Raw genomic sequence first — 17,422 nt, 5'->3', positions numbered from 1 at the left:
AGGAAGTCAGCTTCCTGGGAAGAGAAATCATCCAGTACAAGTCTGATTCTATATTATGTAGGAATCTCAGGACAGGATATGAAGGCAATAAAAAAGTCATTGGTAAGTTCATAATCTTAAGAAAATATATATATAGGGTATATATGCACCATATGCATGGATATATTGATACCCATGTATAAATACGTTTATACACACTCATAAATAAACAAGTATTTTAGCTTTCTTTAAGAGATATTATTCTTTCACATCTGCACTAGTAGAGAGAAAACAAAAAATCATCGGGGGTGACGAAAGTGGCAAAATGAGCTTAAATGATCTTAAAAATTAAAGCATAATTCCTCTGTATTAATTAATTTCATTTGTCTTTTAAAAATGAACAGTCATTTCAAACACCACACATGACAAAGTGAAAACCAGACATGAGACATGCAGGCAGGAGTCCTTCTGCTATGGAACAGGAGAGTTTTATAGCCCAGAATCTTTCCAACCCCTTCAGACAGATGTTCCATCTAGCACAGGAATATTTTGGACTCCAGCACACTCCACTTTCACCTGATACTTATCAGCAATTTTCAGGTTTAATTATCAAGCATTTTAGCAATGTGATCCTGGACTGTGAAAACATTAATAATATTCATTGCTAATACAATGAGCCTTGAGCATACAGGCTGTCCAAACACTCACATATGTTTAGGTAACCAGAATATTTATCTAATAAACACTTTACTGTTTAGGTTTGTATTTTCCTACCCCAAACCAGCTGCAGTTCCAATCTTTGATGTTGCCACCAAACCACAGAGAAATAGGAATTTTCTCTCTAATCATCTTAACATGCAAAATATTTAGATAAAAGGAATAATAATTATAGATGTTAAACCCACTGTTTTTTAATATAGTTTGTGTTTTATTTTTTTTTTTTGATTAATAATTTTTCTGCTTTTTTTTGCTAAAATTGGTCACAGATAACCTCAGTACCAATGAGAGGAACATGTTCAGGGTTATCAAACAGGTCAAGTAACAAAGGCAGAACAAGGGAAGCAACTTCAGTTACACCCTGGGTTTAAAAGAAAACAAACAGAAAGTGTCTTATGAACACTTTTTAAATGTGTTACAAGCCCTTTAAGGTAGCAGTTTGACCTTGCAAGTCTTTAAAACAATTATTAAACTTGCAGTACATTTTGGTATTGTAACTCCACCTGCTCCAAGAGAGTGTCTAAACAAAAATAAACTATGAAATAGGCGAAAGAAACAGGTGATTTCAGGACTGATAATAAACATGCATTTCGGATTAGTTTTAAGGGCTCCCTCAGGTTTTCCATCACACCCTGTTTGCTATGATGTGCAGGAGGAATTATCATTCTGCTGTCCTGCATTCCTTGGAAAATAAACCCTGACCACAAGGAGTGTGAGTAGCCCTGACTGTTCATTTCAGCTTTACAGATGGAAGTATTTCACTTACAAGTCTGCATTGTACAGAAGAGCACAGTGCTTAAATCAGTGTTAGACACACTGCAAAGTTTTATGACAAAAAATATTATGCCTTTAGTATATAACATACAAGTAAGTTTGAAGTTCTGTCTCAAAACAAATGAGGCCTCACCAAAGGCATAAAGTTTTTCTGAAAACATCTTTATTCTTCTCCAAGAGCTTTAAAAGTACAGTGTACAGTGAGAAACTCTGATTTTCTAGGATTTTGCACAAAAGAGTTGTAAAGGTGATGTGAATTACAGCTAAATTTTCACATATCCCTTTAAAAATCCTGTTTATAATCGTGTTATTTCACAGTCTCATTAACATCAGAAAGGAGGTGGCAACTCTACCTTCTTTTCTGAAATATATTCTCCCTCTCCATTTTTCTAGTTGTGATAAGCCCCTGAGTTATTTTAAGTCTACTCCAAATTTTGCTTACCTGCAAGACAAAATGTCTTAACTGCTCTCCTGCCTACCAGCATCATAATTTTCAGCAAGTCTGTCAAAACATGGCCAGTTTAGCCCAAAATGTTGGTAGCAGTGAAAAAATCACTGACTTTGTAATTTAATTTAAATTGGCCATGACTTCTCTTAACTATGTTGAACTGGAACCTGTCTTTATTGCCCACATGCCTTTCAAATTCAGCTCATTGGTTGCACTGATATGGAATTTCTGGGAGTATGAAGCTTTAATTTTCTGTGTACTGGAGACAGGGTAAAAATGTTGGTTTATCATTTCAAGTCAATTCAGATGCACAGATTTTAATGTATTTCAGAATTTATGGTGCTGGAAGTGTTTGCAGCACAGGTATAAACTATCTCTGCCATAGGTGCAACTGCTCCAGGTTTGGACATGCTGGTCTAAAGGATCCCACAATCTACCCAGCATCAGCCCCACTTTCCAACTGCAGCACCAAACTCTCAATTCTGTTATCTGGGCCCTAGAAAAATTAGAGAAATTAGAAGGCACATGGCTAGTGGTCTTTTTTTTCACCCCAAAATGCAGTTCTTAGTGCACACATTTCACACTCGCTATTCCTCTGCTCAGAACTTGCCAGGAACTCAGTTTTTGTGTAACACTTATCCCTTAAAGCCAACCTTTTGTTGATACATTTTAGTGCTTGTCAGACATCATCTCTCAAACAATAGGCTGACATTTTGTGTAAGAGAGAGCGGGGAGCCCCAGCAGCATCACCAGCTACTCAATCGGTGCATCTGCCAATCATTCCCATAGAGCACCCTGTAACATCCACAAGGGTGGAGAGAGCATCTGCTTCTTGGCTTGGGGAAAGAATAACACTTTCAAAGGGCTTGGATAAAGCCCTGCTCTGTCCAGCAGGTTCCTGGCATTCAGCAGCAGCTCAAGCTGTGGATTTAAGTCTGACACACACAGGACTCAAGCCCAGACCTGCTTTAGTCCAGGTGAATGCTCCACCACCAGCTATTGTTTGCTCTTTAGCTGCTCCCTCTTTGTTGAGTTCGACTCCATTTCTTAAAGAAACACAGCTCCAGCACATCTGGTTTGTCCCAGGACAACAAGGCACCCTCCTTCACCAACTTCCTTTTGCACCACGGACGAGACTCAGCATGAAAATCCACCCCTTTCCGATTTTGGATCATTTAAGCTTTTAAGAGAAACGAAACACAAATGTTGCCTTCCAGCCACCCTGAGAATTTTGCCTCATAGATAAAATTATCCAAATGCAACAAGTATTTGTGAAAATCTGCCTGGAAAAGGGGGGTGGGAGGGGAGAAGAGTGGTTTAAATCACTCCCACTGGAGGCAAGCCCACAGTGCAAGCTCACCAGTTATTTGTTCCATTTGGGGCTGCCAAAACTTCCAACTGCATCACTCCCAACAAGAGGCACCATATGGAGGTTTGCTCATCTGGTGATGAGGTGACAGCACTGCAGCCAAAGTTGCCCTGGGGCAGAGAATTAAATCATTGCAGGGGCTGGGATGCAGGAATGGAGAGCACTAATTATAAAAAACCTAATCATTCTCCTTTCTCCCCACTCCAAAAAACATCCCGTTTGAATCTTCTGTTTTCCTCTGCCCTAATTAAATGGCTCTTGTTTCTAACCAACCTGCTGTCACGCCCTCACAAACTTCTTTCTGCATCTCCAATCCTTTTTCTTTACTTTTCTAGTTTCCTCTATTCTAATCTAAAGAAAAAAACCACTTCATTCCCCCCCATGCACAGGACACAGGCTGCTGCTTTCAGTGGTGACATTTAAATCCATGCTGTCCTCCAGCATCCGGCCAGAGGAGTTGCAGAGGAAATCCTGCTGAGCCTGGGAGTACCAATTGCTGTGCAGGAAATGGCACAGCCCCCAAATCCCAGCCCTTGCAAGCAGCAACTTTACCCCAGGCACACAGTTGAGTGTGGACTAGTAGTAGAGGCAGATCCTAAAAGTTTTTCAGAAGAAGCATTGTAATTCTAAATTCGGGAAAGGCTGTATTTTTTTTTTTTTTAGCTCTTGATCTCTCTTTGCTACCACCTACCATTAAAAATTTAGGCAAATATCTAGCCCAGAAAATGCCTGACACATTTTAGTCATTAGTTACCAAACCATTAGTTGCTAAAAGCTGAAATCTTACTGAAGTGAGTTGAACAAACTTCACTGTCAAGGCAGCAAACAACTTTAAAATGTACTTACAAGCTATTGGAAACTTTTATCACTCACAGTAGAGTTTTGCATCTTACTGTAATTGTATTAGACCTTAATAGTGCAATTATAGTACAGGTTTAGATGCAGAGGCAATTCAGATGCACACACACACACACACACACACACACATCCTTTTTACCTCCTACTTCAGCAATTCCTTTCAATATTTGCTGTAGTCACCAGCCAAAAAAGCTCCATCATGGCATCACACAACAGCAGGGGAGGCAAAGTGTAAAGTTGTTTATTAGCAAGCAAAGGAATTTCCATTAGAAACTGAATAACTGTAAAGGAAAAATTTCACATTTTACATCTCCACCTGCTCTGCAGAGGCTACAATGCATTAGTTATTGCTTAAATACATATGCAATTCTAAAAATTGCATCAAATTATGCTCTTCAAGTTAATGAGGCACAAAGAATTAAAACAGAGCTACCCTTGCCCTTCTGCCTCACATTAAGAGCAGCTCAGTGTCATCAGACTGTCACACAATTAATTAATTCCGAACAGAGAACTGGCAAGTTGAACAAAATAACTTTAGACATCAGGTGAGATTACATGCACACAAAACATTTGACATACTTCTTTTTTCCCTACAATGTGGCTGGTGCTGACTGTTCTCTGTGCCCAAAAGAACCATGATATCACATCTGCAGAGATTTAAAATCATTAAAATCTCAGAGAACTTTCAGATGTATCCACATCAACTGTCTCACAGGGTTATATTTAATTACAATGATAAGCATACTCAGATATTCTTGTTACCATCTTCTAGGCAGAAACTGAGCTATGTGTATAGGTAAAAAAGTTAAAATGCCATTGGTTTTACTTGTTTCCAACAGAGAAAACCTAGGATTATGTTTAAAATATATGCCTGCAGGTAAGAAGAGCTGTAAAATCACTTTCCACTTATTATCAATGTGTCAATCCCAGATTGTGGATTTATTGTTAAGAGTGAACAGCACCATTTTAATCTCCCATTTCCTTCAAGAGAGCACCTGAACAGTACAGACTTCCCAGGAAACATAAGTACTGTGGAACTGGTGATAGCCAAGAGAAAACAAACAAACAAAAGAGCAGTTCACAGAATCCTAGAATGGTTTGGGTTAAAAGGAACCATAAAGATCATTCAGTTCCAATCCCATATCATCTAATTCTTACCCCAATTCAGAAAATCCAATTTATTCTCTGTGTAACAACACTTCTCTCACTGTTCTGCCCAGGCAGAACCAAAATGAAAATGTGGGAAGCAGGATATAAAATATAACAACAACTCTTACACCTTCCCTTAACTTTTGCAAAGATCCATTTGCCAGGATTTAGTGGATTGCTGCCAGGCAAGCAGCACTCAGCAAGCACATATGACAAATTCCCCACCCCAGGGACACAGGGTCACCTTAACCAGGAGAAAATCCCTTTGCTCCCTGTCAGTTTTACATTCCTCACCACTTGCAATGGCCGGAGCTCCACTAAAACTTTCCATCTGTTTTAAATCTATATTTTATTATATTAAAATCTATATTTAAAGAGATGAGCAACTGCATTTCTCCAGAGGGATAATTATTTATGTGAAATATCCACATGAAACCAGATCTCAAGAAAGTATTTTGCATCAGACTGAGAGCTTCCACTAAAAAAATGTGCATAACACATAATGCTTAAACTACCAAGACAGCAACGCTTCCATCAGAAGTTTGGGACAAAGGTATCCAATAGGCATATTCTGTGGGCTAAAAGAATTAAAAATATAACCAAGCTCTCCATAACATGCTGAGTTACAGGGGCAGACAGCTTCAGCTGTGCCAAGGAGTCTCTCTGAGCTGCCCAGGATTAAAGCTTATGCTGCTCTGTCCAACAGCACAGATGACAACAGCAACAGAGAATAGCCTGGAGAGAATCTCTCTGGTTTTTATTAGGTGTTTGTATGTAAACTGGCTTTTGAAGAGCTGCTCCTGTCAGCTTCTACACTTGTGGGACAGGGATGATGACACCTGACTCCAAGTAGGGGCAATAGGTTAATGAATTAAGCTTTTAATTAAGTTTTCTTACGGATTACACCATCCTATTTTCCTTTGTCTTACTCCAGAAAAACAGAACAAAAACCATAAGGCAAATCTATTTGGTCCTGCTATTAATGTGGTGGCAACCAACCTTTGGAAAAGGTTGTTTGTCATCACATCCTCTCCTGCGAGCTCCTTAATACTGCTGGAGTCATGGGATGCCAAGGAAAGGCATCAGGAAAACTCCCATGCAAGGATTGGAACCAGTTAAAGTGTCTGGAGAAGAGCCCCCATGTGAAAGTCAATAATTCTGTGAAGAAAGTCACAAAATAAGCAGGAGACCTCCCATTTATGTGCACATTTGATGGCACTGAGGTTGGCATTCAGTTGTGCTACTGACTTTTGCTACTGCCCTGTTCTGCTGGGGGTGGGAGATGATGCAAAGAATGCAGTAGGAAAAGTTTCCACTGTCGTGTCCTGAAGTTCCCAAATTCATGGAGGCAATGGATCATGTTTTCCACCATACCAAGTTTATCATTTTTACATAGCACCACACTGTCTCATATTATTTATGTCTCCAGAGTGTAAAACTAAGTTTTCACTGCATTATCAGTCCCATTCCATTTAAAAGGGTGATAACATTTTACATTTCAAATTAAATAACTAATTAATTCCACATATTTTCCTTACTGAACAATCCACTGTCCCATCTTGAAAGAATTAATCAATTCCCTCACTTCAGTTAAAAAGCAAATAGAAAATGATAATTTCTAAAGGTTTACCTTAGCTTTAAGTATTTAAAAATAATTATTTTTTTTTAAATTCGAACATCCATTTTATGCCTTAGCAATACTTTCTGTTAACAACCTTGATGAATTAACTCATTAACACCTTACAAATAATTTCATTTGCATTAACTGATGACAAATCCAGGGAAGACAAAATTCAGAGATGTTGCATTATCTTCCTGCAGTTTTAGTGGTGTACCTGCTTTTTTGGACAAGGAGTGGGGATTTAAACTGAAAGAAGTTAGAAATTAAGAAGAAATTGTTCCCTGTTGAAGGCATCAGCATTTAAAGCAGATAATACATCAGACCTGGTAGTTTCAAATATTATATTGTATTTTTATGATATTTAGTGACTATTTGCACAGGCAAGCAAGCCTCAGTGCCCTTCTCCACATTAGTAAGCATCCTCCCCATTTTCCCGAAGTTAATGTATGGATAACTGATCTTTTATGCAAAGCTGAAATAGGATTTAATGAACCTTCATTACTCAAGCTGCACATTTTCCTCAAGATGAAAAATGCCATGTACAATGTATTTTCCTGCATGTGAATAAGCCCATTAATATAGATTTCTTAACAGAGTGTTTCTACTCAGCAATTTTTGCCCTTTGGGAGGGAGAAGGAAAGAGAGAAGGGAGCAGACACTTCCCCTCACTCCCCCACATCATCTCCAGAAAGGAACTGGATCAGCTTTGTTAATGCTTTGGATTCAGAGCTGTTCTTAGCACAGAGGCACAATTGCCTTCTGACAAATGTTTATGAAACCTTTGCTGCCAGTGTTAAATCGGTTCTAATGTATTCTTCCCCAACTTTGATACAAAATTATAACAGAGAAAGTAATCAAATCAATACAAATCTGGCAGTATCAAAAATTGTTCTCACTTTCACACCTTGTTTGCCTCTTTGACTAATTCCCCTCCCTGAAGAAGTCCTTGTGAGGCATTAAATCTGGATGTACCACCAAGAGGCATTAATCTCCAGACAGGTTCTGAAATGCAAATTATTTTTGCTTTAGCAGCAATACGCAAGCATCAGTGAGATCACCATTCAGAGGTACAAAAAGCTGATTTGCAGCCTCAGTCTTCTAACCTGAAACACAACTTGATGTGTTATTGGTTTTTTAGTTTTCCTGGGATTACTTTACAAAAATTCTAGATTTACCATACTTTGCTGAAAAAATGTGCTAAGCAAGTCTACCTTTCCACTGTATATTTTGTATTTCTTGGAATTTCAGATTAATTCTGCCTCTTCCTACCTTTTCCTCTCAATTTCCACTGTTACCCTTCCAAATGGATCCACTGGGTCTCAGATTCTCTGAAACTCAAAGAGAGTTTTCTTCCAAACCTTGCCAGAAGAGCTCTGTTGCTTTCCCTCTCTCTACTCAGACAATTAATAGATATCAACTGCAGACACACTTCATAACTAATTTATATAAGGCTGTACAAAAGCTCTTTTTTTTCCTGATTATCTCTCCTGCTCAGTCCTGAATCAGGTAAGGCACATTTTTTGAGAGCTTTACTGTTGCACTGCACAAACCCAATATCTTTAGGAAAAAAAACTCAAAACAACAGAGAAATAAACCAACAAAAAAAACCAAAAACAACAAAACCAACCTTAAAAAAAAAAAAAGACAGGTGGAAATGAAGATTTTGATGGAATTGACATTTTCTGTGAAAAAATCTTGCTGTTAGAAAGTAGCAGGAAGTTTCCATGTGGAATTATTTGATATCTCTGAGGCTACATGCAGAAGACACAGCTTCTCTCTTTTGCAGAAACAATCCTATCAATTCTCACTGAAATATAGAGACAAGGATATGGATTTTGTAGACTAATGATCATTCAAAGAACCTTGCAAAAAGCCAACTCTTCTCACTGCAAACATCCCCATTAACCAGTGAGTTTGCTCTGCAGAGGCTGTCTCAGAGTATGGGCTCACAGCCTCTCTTGACAACTTTACCATCATCAGACTCCCCCAGTCAATCACATCATGTCCAGCTGCAAACTTCCTCCCCAAATTGTTCAACTCACATAGAAACTATGCCTGAACCTGGGAACAAAGTCTAAGATTCCAGAACAGAACCAACAGTTACCACATTTTTCTTTTTTAAAAATTTTAATATTGAGCTACATGACATGCTGCCATTACGTCACACATTTCATAGTTTTTCTCCTATAATAAATGTGGTTTCCTTGAAAACTACAACAACAAAAACAAACAAACAAAAAGCAAAACCAAAAACAAATATAAAACAACCCAAGCTATAGTTGGACATTCAGAAGAGAAGCATACAAATTCCAGTATGCCACTAAAATTTCCTCAAGAAGACACCAAAACCTAACTAGGTTCTGTGTTCTAAAGGTCATCAGCTACCATTGCTACCAGCAATCAGCTGTATGTTCAATGTATATCCATGGGGGAGAAGAATCTGCTTAAAAATCATGAATTCTCCACAAATAAATAACCTAATTTCACATTTCCAGCAGCTTCAATTCTACTCAGGTTCCAAAGTTACTGTTCAAAACAACAAATCTCTTTCACCACTCCCAAAACAAAACAGTGAAACTCGTGACTTCACTGCTCCTGAATTTTCTACACCCATCCCATACAAACAAAGTAAACTGCAATAAAAACCAATGTAGAAGTTAAATGGTACCCTCAGAAGTTTTGTTTAGTGGTCTGCTTCCCTCTTCCCCTCCAAAGCCAAAATCAAAAGTAACAATTAAATGAAACCTAGGAAGGTTTTGTAAACAGATTGCAACCTAAAGGAAAAATTCTTACCTTGAAGCATCAAAGCTGTCATAGGATCCAACGGTGTAGTGTCTGAACAGCTTCTTTGTTCTATCTGTTCGTGTTTCTGCACAGAGAAAAAAGGTTTTTCAATACTTCCGTATTTCTTAATCAAGTGCTGGAGTGTTTGTTACATTCTCTTGCAGTGAATGAATGTAGTTTCAAGGCATTTCAGAAAAAAATGTTGGCTTTGGAGATATTCTTTAATCATATCAGACACATCAAGTGAGTAAGGAGGACTTCTTGAGATCATGAATCACATAATTCACAAGTTTTAAAGCTCCAGTCACATGCTCAGTGGCAAAAATTTTTGTGTCCAATATTTGGTACTTTTATAGCTAAGTGGCAGAAAGAAAGAGAGAAAGAGAGAAAGAGAGAAAGAGAGAGAGAGAGAGAAAGAAAGAAAGAAAGAAAGAAAGAAAGAAAGAAAGAAAGAAAGAAAGAAAGAAAGAAAGAAAGAAAGAAAGAAAGAAAGAAAGAAAGAAAGAAAGAAAGAAAGAAAGAAAGAAAGAAAGAAAGAAAGAAAGAAAGAAAGAAAGAAAGAAAGAAAGAAAGAAAGAAAGAAAGAAAGAAAGAAAGAAAGAAAGAAAGAAAGAAAGAAAGAAAGAAAGAAAGAAAGAAAGAAAGAAAGAAAGAAAGAAAGAAAGAAAGAAAGAAAGAAAGAAAAGAATAAAAATCTGCAACAGATATCAGAAATGTTGGGAACATAGGTAGAATATGCAAATCAATATTTTTTTGCCTAAGTGCAGGTTGGTCCTCCAATGAAATCACCTTTGCTTTGGCTAAGAGACATCAAAAATCAGATGGAAAAGTTTCTGGTTTAGATTATGACAATGAAAGTCTCATCTGCACAGCTGAGGGATTCTCCATGGAAGGACAGCCTGACACAATCCCCATAGATTTTATTAATTCTTCAAGCCAGACAGAGCCCTCAAGGCACAGCATCTCTGTGGCACAGCTTTTAAGGACGGTACAAATGACTGAGATATTGGTGTCAAATGACCAAGGGCAAGCCTGCAGAGAGAAAAAGACCATCAGAGCAGGATGGAAGGGCTTTGAACATAGCCAAGGAGCACAGAAAGTCCTGTGAGGCAGACTTTGGGAAGAAGGGTGGGAAAAATGCATATTTCCTTATTTTAATCAGTGCAGCTGACATGTAAGTGGATCATGCCCCCACCTGGAGGCATAAATACAAATACATCCATAACACAGAGAAATTCCAGCTGGAAAGGTACATGCAGGTTGCAGCTGGCTAAAAGAGTAAGAAAGTTATTTCTTCAGAGCCAGTTGGCAAGGTCCAAGAAAAGCAGTACTAGGGAAAACCAGAAATATTTACATTTACATACATTTTGTGGAGACCAACCAGCCTCCATCCTACAGGAGGGCCAGAGAAGGAGAAAATCCCTATTATAATATGAACTCTACTTGATAATTTAGTTTATTTTGTCCCTTTGTCACTCACCTACAACCTGTATTTTCTGCCTAAAAGGCCTTTCCTTTACCCAAAATTCCTGCTCCTACTGCACAAATTGCAGCCTGTTCCCCATTAAGAAACATTCTTTCTTCATCCATTCCAAAAATCAGGTTCATACCAAGAGACATAAACAGAAGAAATACAGAAAATCATAAACCTGGAATCTACTTTGAGTTTCCCTTGGCCTCTTTCCTTTCTCAGAAGTCCCTCAGAAATAATTACAAGAAATAAATTATGATGAAGAATATTTTGAAATTTTAGAGCAACTGAGCTTTAAGGAGCCAGATGTTTCCCCTGCAGAATCTGTTTTCTATAGCATGATATTTCAGTGCTATAAGGAATACAAAGTGGGTGGGAGGGATGGGAAGGCACAGCAAGACAGAGAGCTTTGTTCAGCTGCTCAGGATTGCAGAGCCAGCACTCTTCAGCTGCAGCTTGGATCTGCTCCCCGGGTCTGCCACCCCTCTGCTTCCCCCTTCTCCTCAGAGCGCAGTCAGGGATTATTTGGGAAAACAGAAGCCTTGCAAGGCGCTGAACTCGAGGCTAAGTGGCAGTTTCCCAGGCTGCTGTGTTAAGTTCTCTAATTACCCTCTTTCCCTCACCTCCGACTCAGATTCCAGGCTGCCCTATTACACAGCGTAAGTACACACACCCAGGAGCAGGGGAGGAGCACCAGGAATCTGCCATCAGAATGAACTGGGGACTGAAAAAGGAAAGGGATTCCATTCTCTGACTTGACAAAAGAACACAAAGAAGCCATAGGCAAATGTCTAACAAATACTGTTCTGAATTCAAGACAAATATAACACAGTAACACTGTTATAAGTGTATTAGCACAAAGGGGTTAGCTCTAGGGTTCCCTGGATTTGTACCCATTCTTATGTCCCAGGTTTTCTTTAGACCAGCAGTCTTTATCAAAATGCTTTGCAGCAAGTTAGGAGTATCCAAGACTACCAACCCCATCATCATTTAAAAAGATTTTACAACAGAATTTTTTGAGGATTTCTTCTTAAACTTGGTTGCAGGCAGATTAGAAAGACCAGCAAGAACAAATGGGCAAGAAGGTCTAGAAAAACATTATTTAGCAGTTTTATTTTTAAAAATACAATTATTTTAATAATACTGCATTCTTACTGAGAGGAACATCTGTCACCACAGATGAAAAGTCACTACATCAAGTTGGATCAGTTCAAAAACTGATCTAAGAGGTAGAAAACTTTTCTAAGAGGTAGAACAAAACACTAGGGTTTGCAAAAGTGGTCCAGTTTCCTTTACATTGACAGAAGAGAGAAACATTGGGATATCACTTGAAATTTCTAGATCTCTCAAGAAGCCAATATTTTACCACAGTAAATACCATAAGAGCACAACAATTTTTTCTTGGTCCATTTTCCGCTGAAGCGAGTGGAGCTGCAGCAGAAATTAGCTGTGTGCGCGGGCAACAGTGGTAATCCAAATAATAAAGCCCCAGCTGTTTCTTTATTAGAATCATTTATTGTTGCAGACATCTCAGTGAGCAGCAGGCTCAAACCCTGCCCTTCCAGAATGTAATTTACAGGGTTCAAAGAGGGGTGAGTACCGAGAAAGTGTAGGTGGAAAACATTTCCTCCTTTCTACACCTCAGGAGTGGCGAGGGCTTTCCTCCAAATAAATGTAGGGCTTCCTGCAGATTCTCTGTTGCAGTCTCATGAGTGACCACAGGACTTCAACAGATCTTGCAGACATTATCAAAAGCTGAAAGAACACTGCCATGAAAAGCAAGAAATGAATTTTGGGCTCCAAACCACACAGATTAGGCCACTTGTGCCGTTTCAGCCCACGTAACAATTGTGGGCCTGTTCCAGCAGCCAGCCTGATTCCCACCCTGACGCTCCGGCTTGGAGTAGGTTGCTTACATATTTGATATGGCTTTGGAAGGGTAAAGAAATAGGAGGGGGAAAAATCCCAAAGCAGCCGTCTCCATTCCTTCTCTCCTCCCTGCTGCTCCTCGCAGGGCATTCCAGCGCCGTGTTTCCAAGGAAACTGCACAGAACGCTCTGCCAGCGGGGATGTTGTCAAGAGGCCTGCCAGCACTCTAGGAAAGGTTCAGTCACCAGCATGTCCCCGGGATGAACACAGGAGTGGAACAGCAGAATTTGTGCTGTTCCAAAGGCACAGCACAACAAAGAGCAGCAAGCTTTCCCCATATACCACTGGTAAAGGTGGGTTTTATCCCCACCTCAAAACATGCAGCTTTTCCTTCTTCCTTCCCTCTTCTCCAGTGACAGCCCTGGGAGATGTTTCACTCCCAACAGACATTTAAAGATGTTCTTTGTAAGAGCAGTTCATGTACAGCACCCAAAACAGTGGCAGATGCTAAAGCCTTCCCCCTGCACCTTCCCCTTCCTGGTGGAAAACCCCTTTCCCAACCATTTATGTTGAGGTTTACACCAGAAGTTATTCAAAGCTGAGGAAAGCAGTCTAATAATAAAGTCAGTAAAAATTCACAATTCAAGGACACTTGTGCTGGTTTGCAACAAGGCAGGGCTCCTATCTTACGAGTTTTTCCTTAAATTGATCCAAATTTAGCCATAAGAAAAAGGGGAGAAAAAGTTCATGGGATTGAAAACATCAATAAGAAGAGTATGCATTTTTCTATCCCACGTATATCCAAAATATCTGCCTACCAAATGATGCTCCAGAAATTAATCACATTAAAAGAAAAAATATTCTTCATAACACAAACTGTGAAGTCTCAGTAACTTATTTCACTTATTCCCTTTTCCCCTTAGAAAATACAGATTCATCAAAACTGGGTTTTCTATTAAATATGATACATTAAAATGGTGATGAGAGAAGTTTTTTCAGGCATATGATACAATTGTTTAACATGACATTTCTTATTGCTTTCTTTGAGCATTTCATTTGAGCCGTAGGAAAGATGAAGTTCAGGGATCCTCCTCCAAATCACACGGAGTAGGATTATAAAATGTAGAAAAAATAGGATAAAGAAATAGAAATATAAATTTTCTCTATTAACTGTTTGATCATTGATTCTGATAAAGGGTTATAAAAACACAAGGAAGGTAAATCTGCAGGTATGTAGCACCCAAGAATTCAGAAGAAACTACAATTATCTTTTTCATATCTGTGCAAATCTGAGGTAAAAACATGGATGCTTCATTTGAAGGGATAAAATGTGAGGATCAAGAAAAAGGAAATATATGATAAAGGCATTATAAATGGTAAATTAATGAAAACCTTTAATTCATGGTTCACTTTCTTCTGTTTCAGTTTGTGGATTTCTTTATTTATTTTTAAGTCCCAGTGTTCAGTTGATGTAATGCTCTCAACCAATTTTTCTTTCAGTTAAAGCTAAGAAACAGCAAATCTTAAGTGGTTTTTGAAGTTTTTCAGATTTGAGAATAAGCATAAAAATGGCTCAAGGACAACTTGACTGGAATACCAAATCCCTGGATGTCCTCCTGCCTTTCCTGTCTTTTTTTTTCCCTACTAAATATTTTTTCAGATAAAGAAAGGAAGACTGAGTGTTGATTCCCTCCTTCATCCTTAGAGGAAGATTAGCTGGAATACAGTGAATTTGTTTACCCACAAAGGATGCTGAAATGGCTGATTGATGGAGTGAATCAAAAAGTTTGTTTGCAAGAGAAACCTTAATAACAGAAATATGCAACTTGGATCTGACAGAGAGGCAGTTATGGAAGAACAGTGTTTCCCATGTTATCAGTTTTCCCTTTAATTTAACAAAAAAGCTTACTTACACCTGAAAAAATAAAACCCCAGCAAATAGTTGTGGAAGCATTTGCTGCTTACTGTCCTAACAATTTTACCAGCTCTCTGTACAATTCTGGAATTCTGCAGGTCTTCCCTCATTTGCAGATTATTTTCAAAATGTGGTAACAGCCACATGCTCTTCCCCTAAATTCTGCTGTTAGGTTTCTGAGGGTCTCCATTACCTCTGCCCCTCATTTCCAACCCATCTGTGGCAGCTCTGTGTCCGTGGTCTCAGCTGATGCAGAGGATTAAGCCACTCAGTATCTGGGACAGGCACAGACAGCTCTGGGTGATCTCATCAAAGGAAATTAGTTGGAAGTGGAAAGATTTTTCCCCTCTGCTTTACTGAGTAAAATCCATCTTAAAACAAAAGTATGAAGAGCTGGTAAAAAGTTGGATGTTGACCTCAGAGTTTCTAGCAGCTGAACATGGCTTTGGTCCATATGCAACTACTTTGCTCCTTGCTGAAATACCCAGATTTTACAAAGTCAGGCAAAACCAAAGCAACTTCAGTGCACTTGGCCTAACCTTTAATTGTGGCCTGACAATATGTACATCTGCCTCATAAAAACCAGCTCTTCATGTCATTCCCAAAGCGCTCCTGCACACATAAATAAAGGCATCTTGTTTTTCAAATTCAGGGAGAACAAAGAAGTCTGGATGAGCTACCTGCTGGCACTATCATCTGTTACAAATGTTATTTATCCTGAAGGTCAGGATGGTTTGTTCACTTACAAAGCTCAGGTAGTGTAATGTTCCAGTTCTTTAGAACTGACTCAAGGTATGAAAGTTTTTAATCATAACACCTTATTTCACGTTTTTCATCCTCCCAGCAAATAGTTCAAATATTTCCTGCAAATATCAGTGTTCTCACTGATGGCAGCAGCATAACCCAAATGATGGCCTATAGCAAAGGGCAGATGCCAGGTGAAACCTGGCTTAATGATGCAGCAACTTTGCATTAAATTTAGGGAAATTCCATTAGAGATTTGTGAAGGAACTCTGCATTTGTTTGCGTGGTAGGAGCTGTGGTCTGCTCAGTATGACAGGGATTGTTCCTACCTGAGACATGTTTACAGCCCCATGAAGGCAACCAACTGCTTGGGAGAAAGTCATTGTGCACTCTGAGTTGGAAAGAACAGATGGGGAATTATTTTGGGCTGAGTAAGGAAAAACAGGCTCTGGAAAGCCATTCTTCTATTCAATTTCAAAAATCATTAATTTTCATGTACAGCAAGTTTCAACAAGAGTTATTATGGACTTTTATCATCAATGGTGATACAAATGTTTCCCCTCAATTTCCTCCCTTACAAGAAGCTTCATTCAAGTCTAAATCTTTGCCAGCTGTGCTCAGGATCAATGATCTGTCAAATTCTCTGCCTTCAATAATAGATAAAATTTTGAATACATAAGAAGCTGCTGAGCATGGGAGATACTTGGGAAGTTCCTAGAACCTCACTATCATTTTCACCACAGCACTTTTTTTTTCCCTCTCCCTTGATTGTGCATGTAGACTTCTCAGTCTGATATTCACTGCAGATAAAACATGACCAAAGCCCAACAAACAAAGGAACACTTTGCAACTTCCACCATAAAGTCCTCAGAATAACTTCTAATTTAATATTATAACTCCAGTCACAGCACACAAACAGCTCAGAGCAGGATGTTGCTAAGCAATGTGGTACCCAGGTTTACACAGGACCAGGGAGGGGAAGATGAGGGTGGAACAAGGAGCTGTGGATGTGGATATGGAAGTTCCCTGCTCACCAGGAAGAACTCCTGCCTTGCCATGCTGTTGCAAGTGTCTAAAATACAATATTTAGCTACAAATTAAAAAAAAAAATAGAAAAATTACTTAGAAACACATCACTTTTAACAGGAGTATCAGACTTCAGCAACTGAATGTGTGGTGCTGTATCAGAATATATAGATATGGCTATTTATCGGTATAATAAGATAAACCACACACATAAAATATCAAAATCATTCATAGATATGGTTAGAGATACTTTGCATTGATGACTGCTAAGTAACACAGGATTCAGAGCCAGACCACAGGACAATTAATTTTCAAATAGGAGAAACTATCACCATTGGTTTGAGAGCTTATTCCTAGAGAACCTACACCTGTATTCCAAATAATTAGGATGATTGCAGCAGGAAAGGAGCCAAATCCAAAAATAATTCTACTTTTTAAAAAGTACAGAAGGTACTTGCCCTTGCAGCATTGTGTAGACACATAAGGGCAATTACTTTAAATTAATGCATTTGAAAACCCATGTTGCAACCTTAAACACTCCTGGAAATTGCTGAGAATGCTGAGAATCTAGTTTTCTAAGAAAGCATTAAATATCAGATATTATATATTAGGCAATGCATATAAAGATTGTACCAGATATTGAGAAAAGCAACAGTACTGTGCAAAGTTTTTAAAAGTAATTATATTTCCAGGCATTT

The 17,422-nt window shown here is 38.7% G+C and overlaps 1 protein-coding gene across 8 annotated transcripts in view; it reads right to left on the bottom strand.

The window, feature by feature from the left end:
- Positions 1–17,422, bottom strand: part of SHANK2 (SH3 and multiple ankyrin repeat domains 2) — a 278,034-nt gene that overhangs the window by 120,997 nt on the left and 139,615 nt on the right. For all 8 annotated transcript variants that reach the window (XM_088057744.1, XM_088057747.1, XM_088057749.1 and 5 more), the window contains one exon: positions 9,709–9,784. In XM_088057744.1, the coding sequence (XP_087913870.1) occupies positions 9,709–9,784 (76 nt within the window). The remainder of the gene's footprint in view (positions 1–9,708; positions 9,785–17,422) is intronic.

Source organism: Pseudopodoces humilis, chromosome 7, assembly GCF_049639895.1.
Source record: "Pseudopodoces humilis isolate 2021_Gansu_Grassland_sample_001 chromosome 7, ASM4963989v1, whole genome shotgun sequence".
Lineage (NCBI taxonomy): Eukaryota > Metazoa > Chordata > Aves > Passeriformes > Paridae > Pseudopodoces > Pseudopodoces humilis.
The sequence above is the reverse complement of the archived record's forward strand: the minus strand, read 5'-3'. Positions and strand labels throughout refer to the sequence as shown.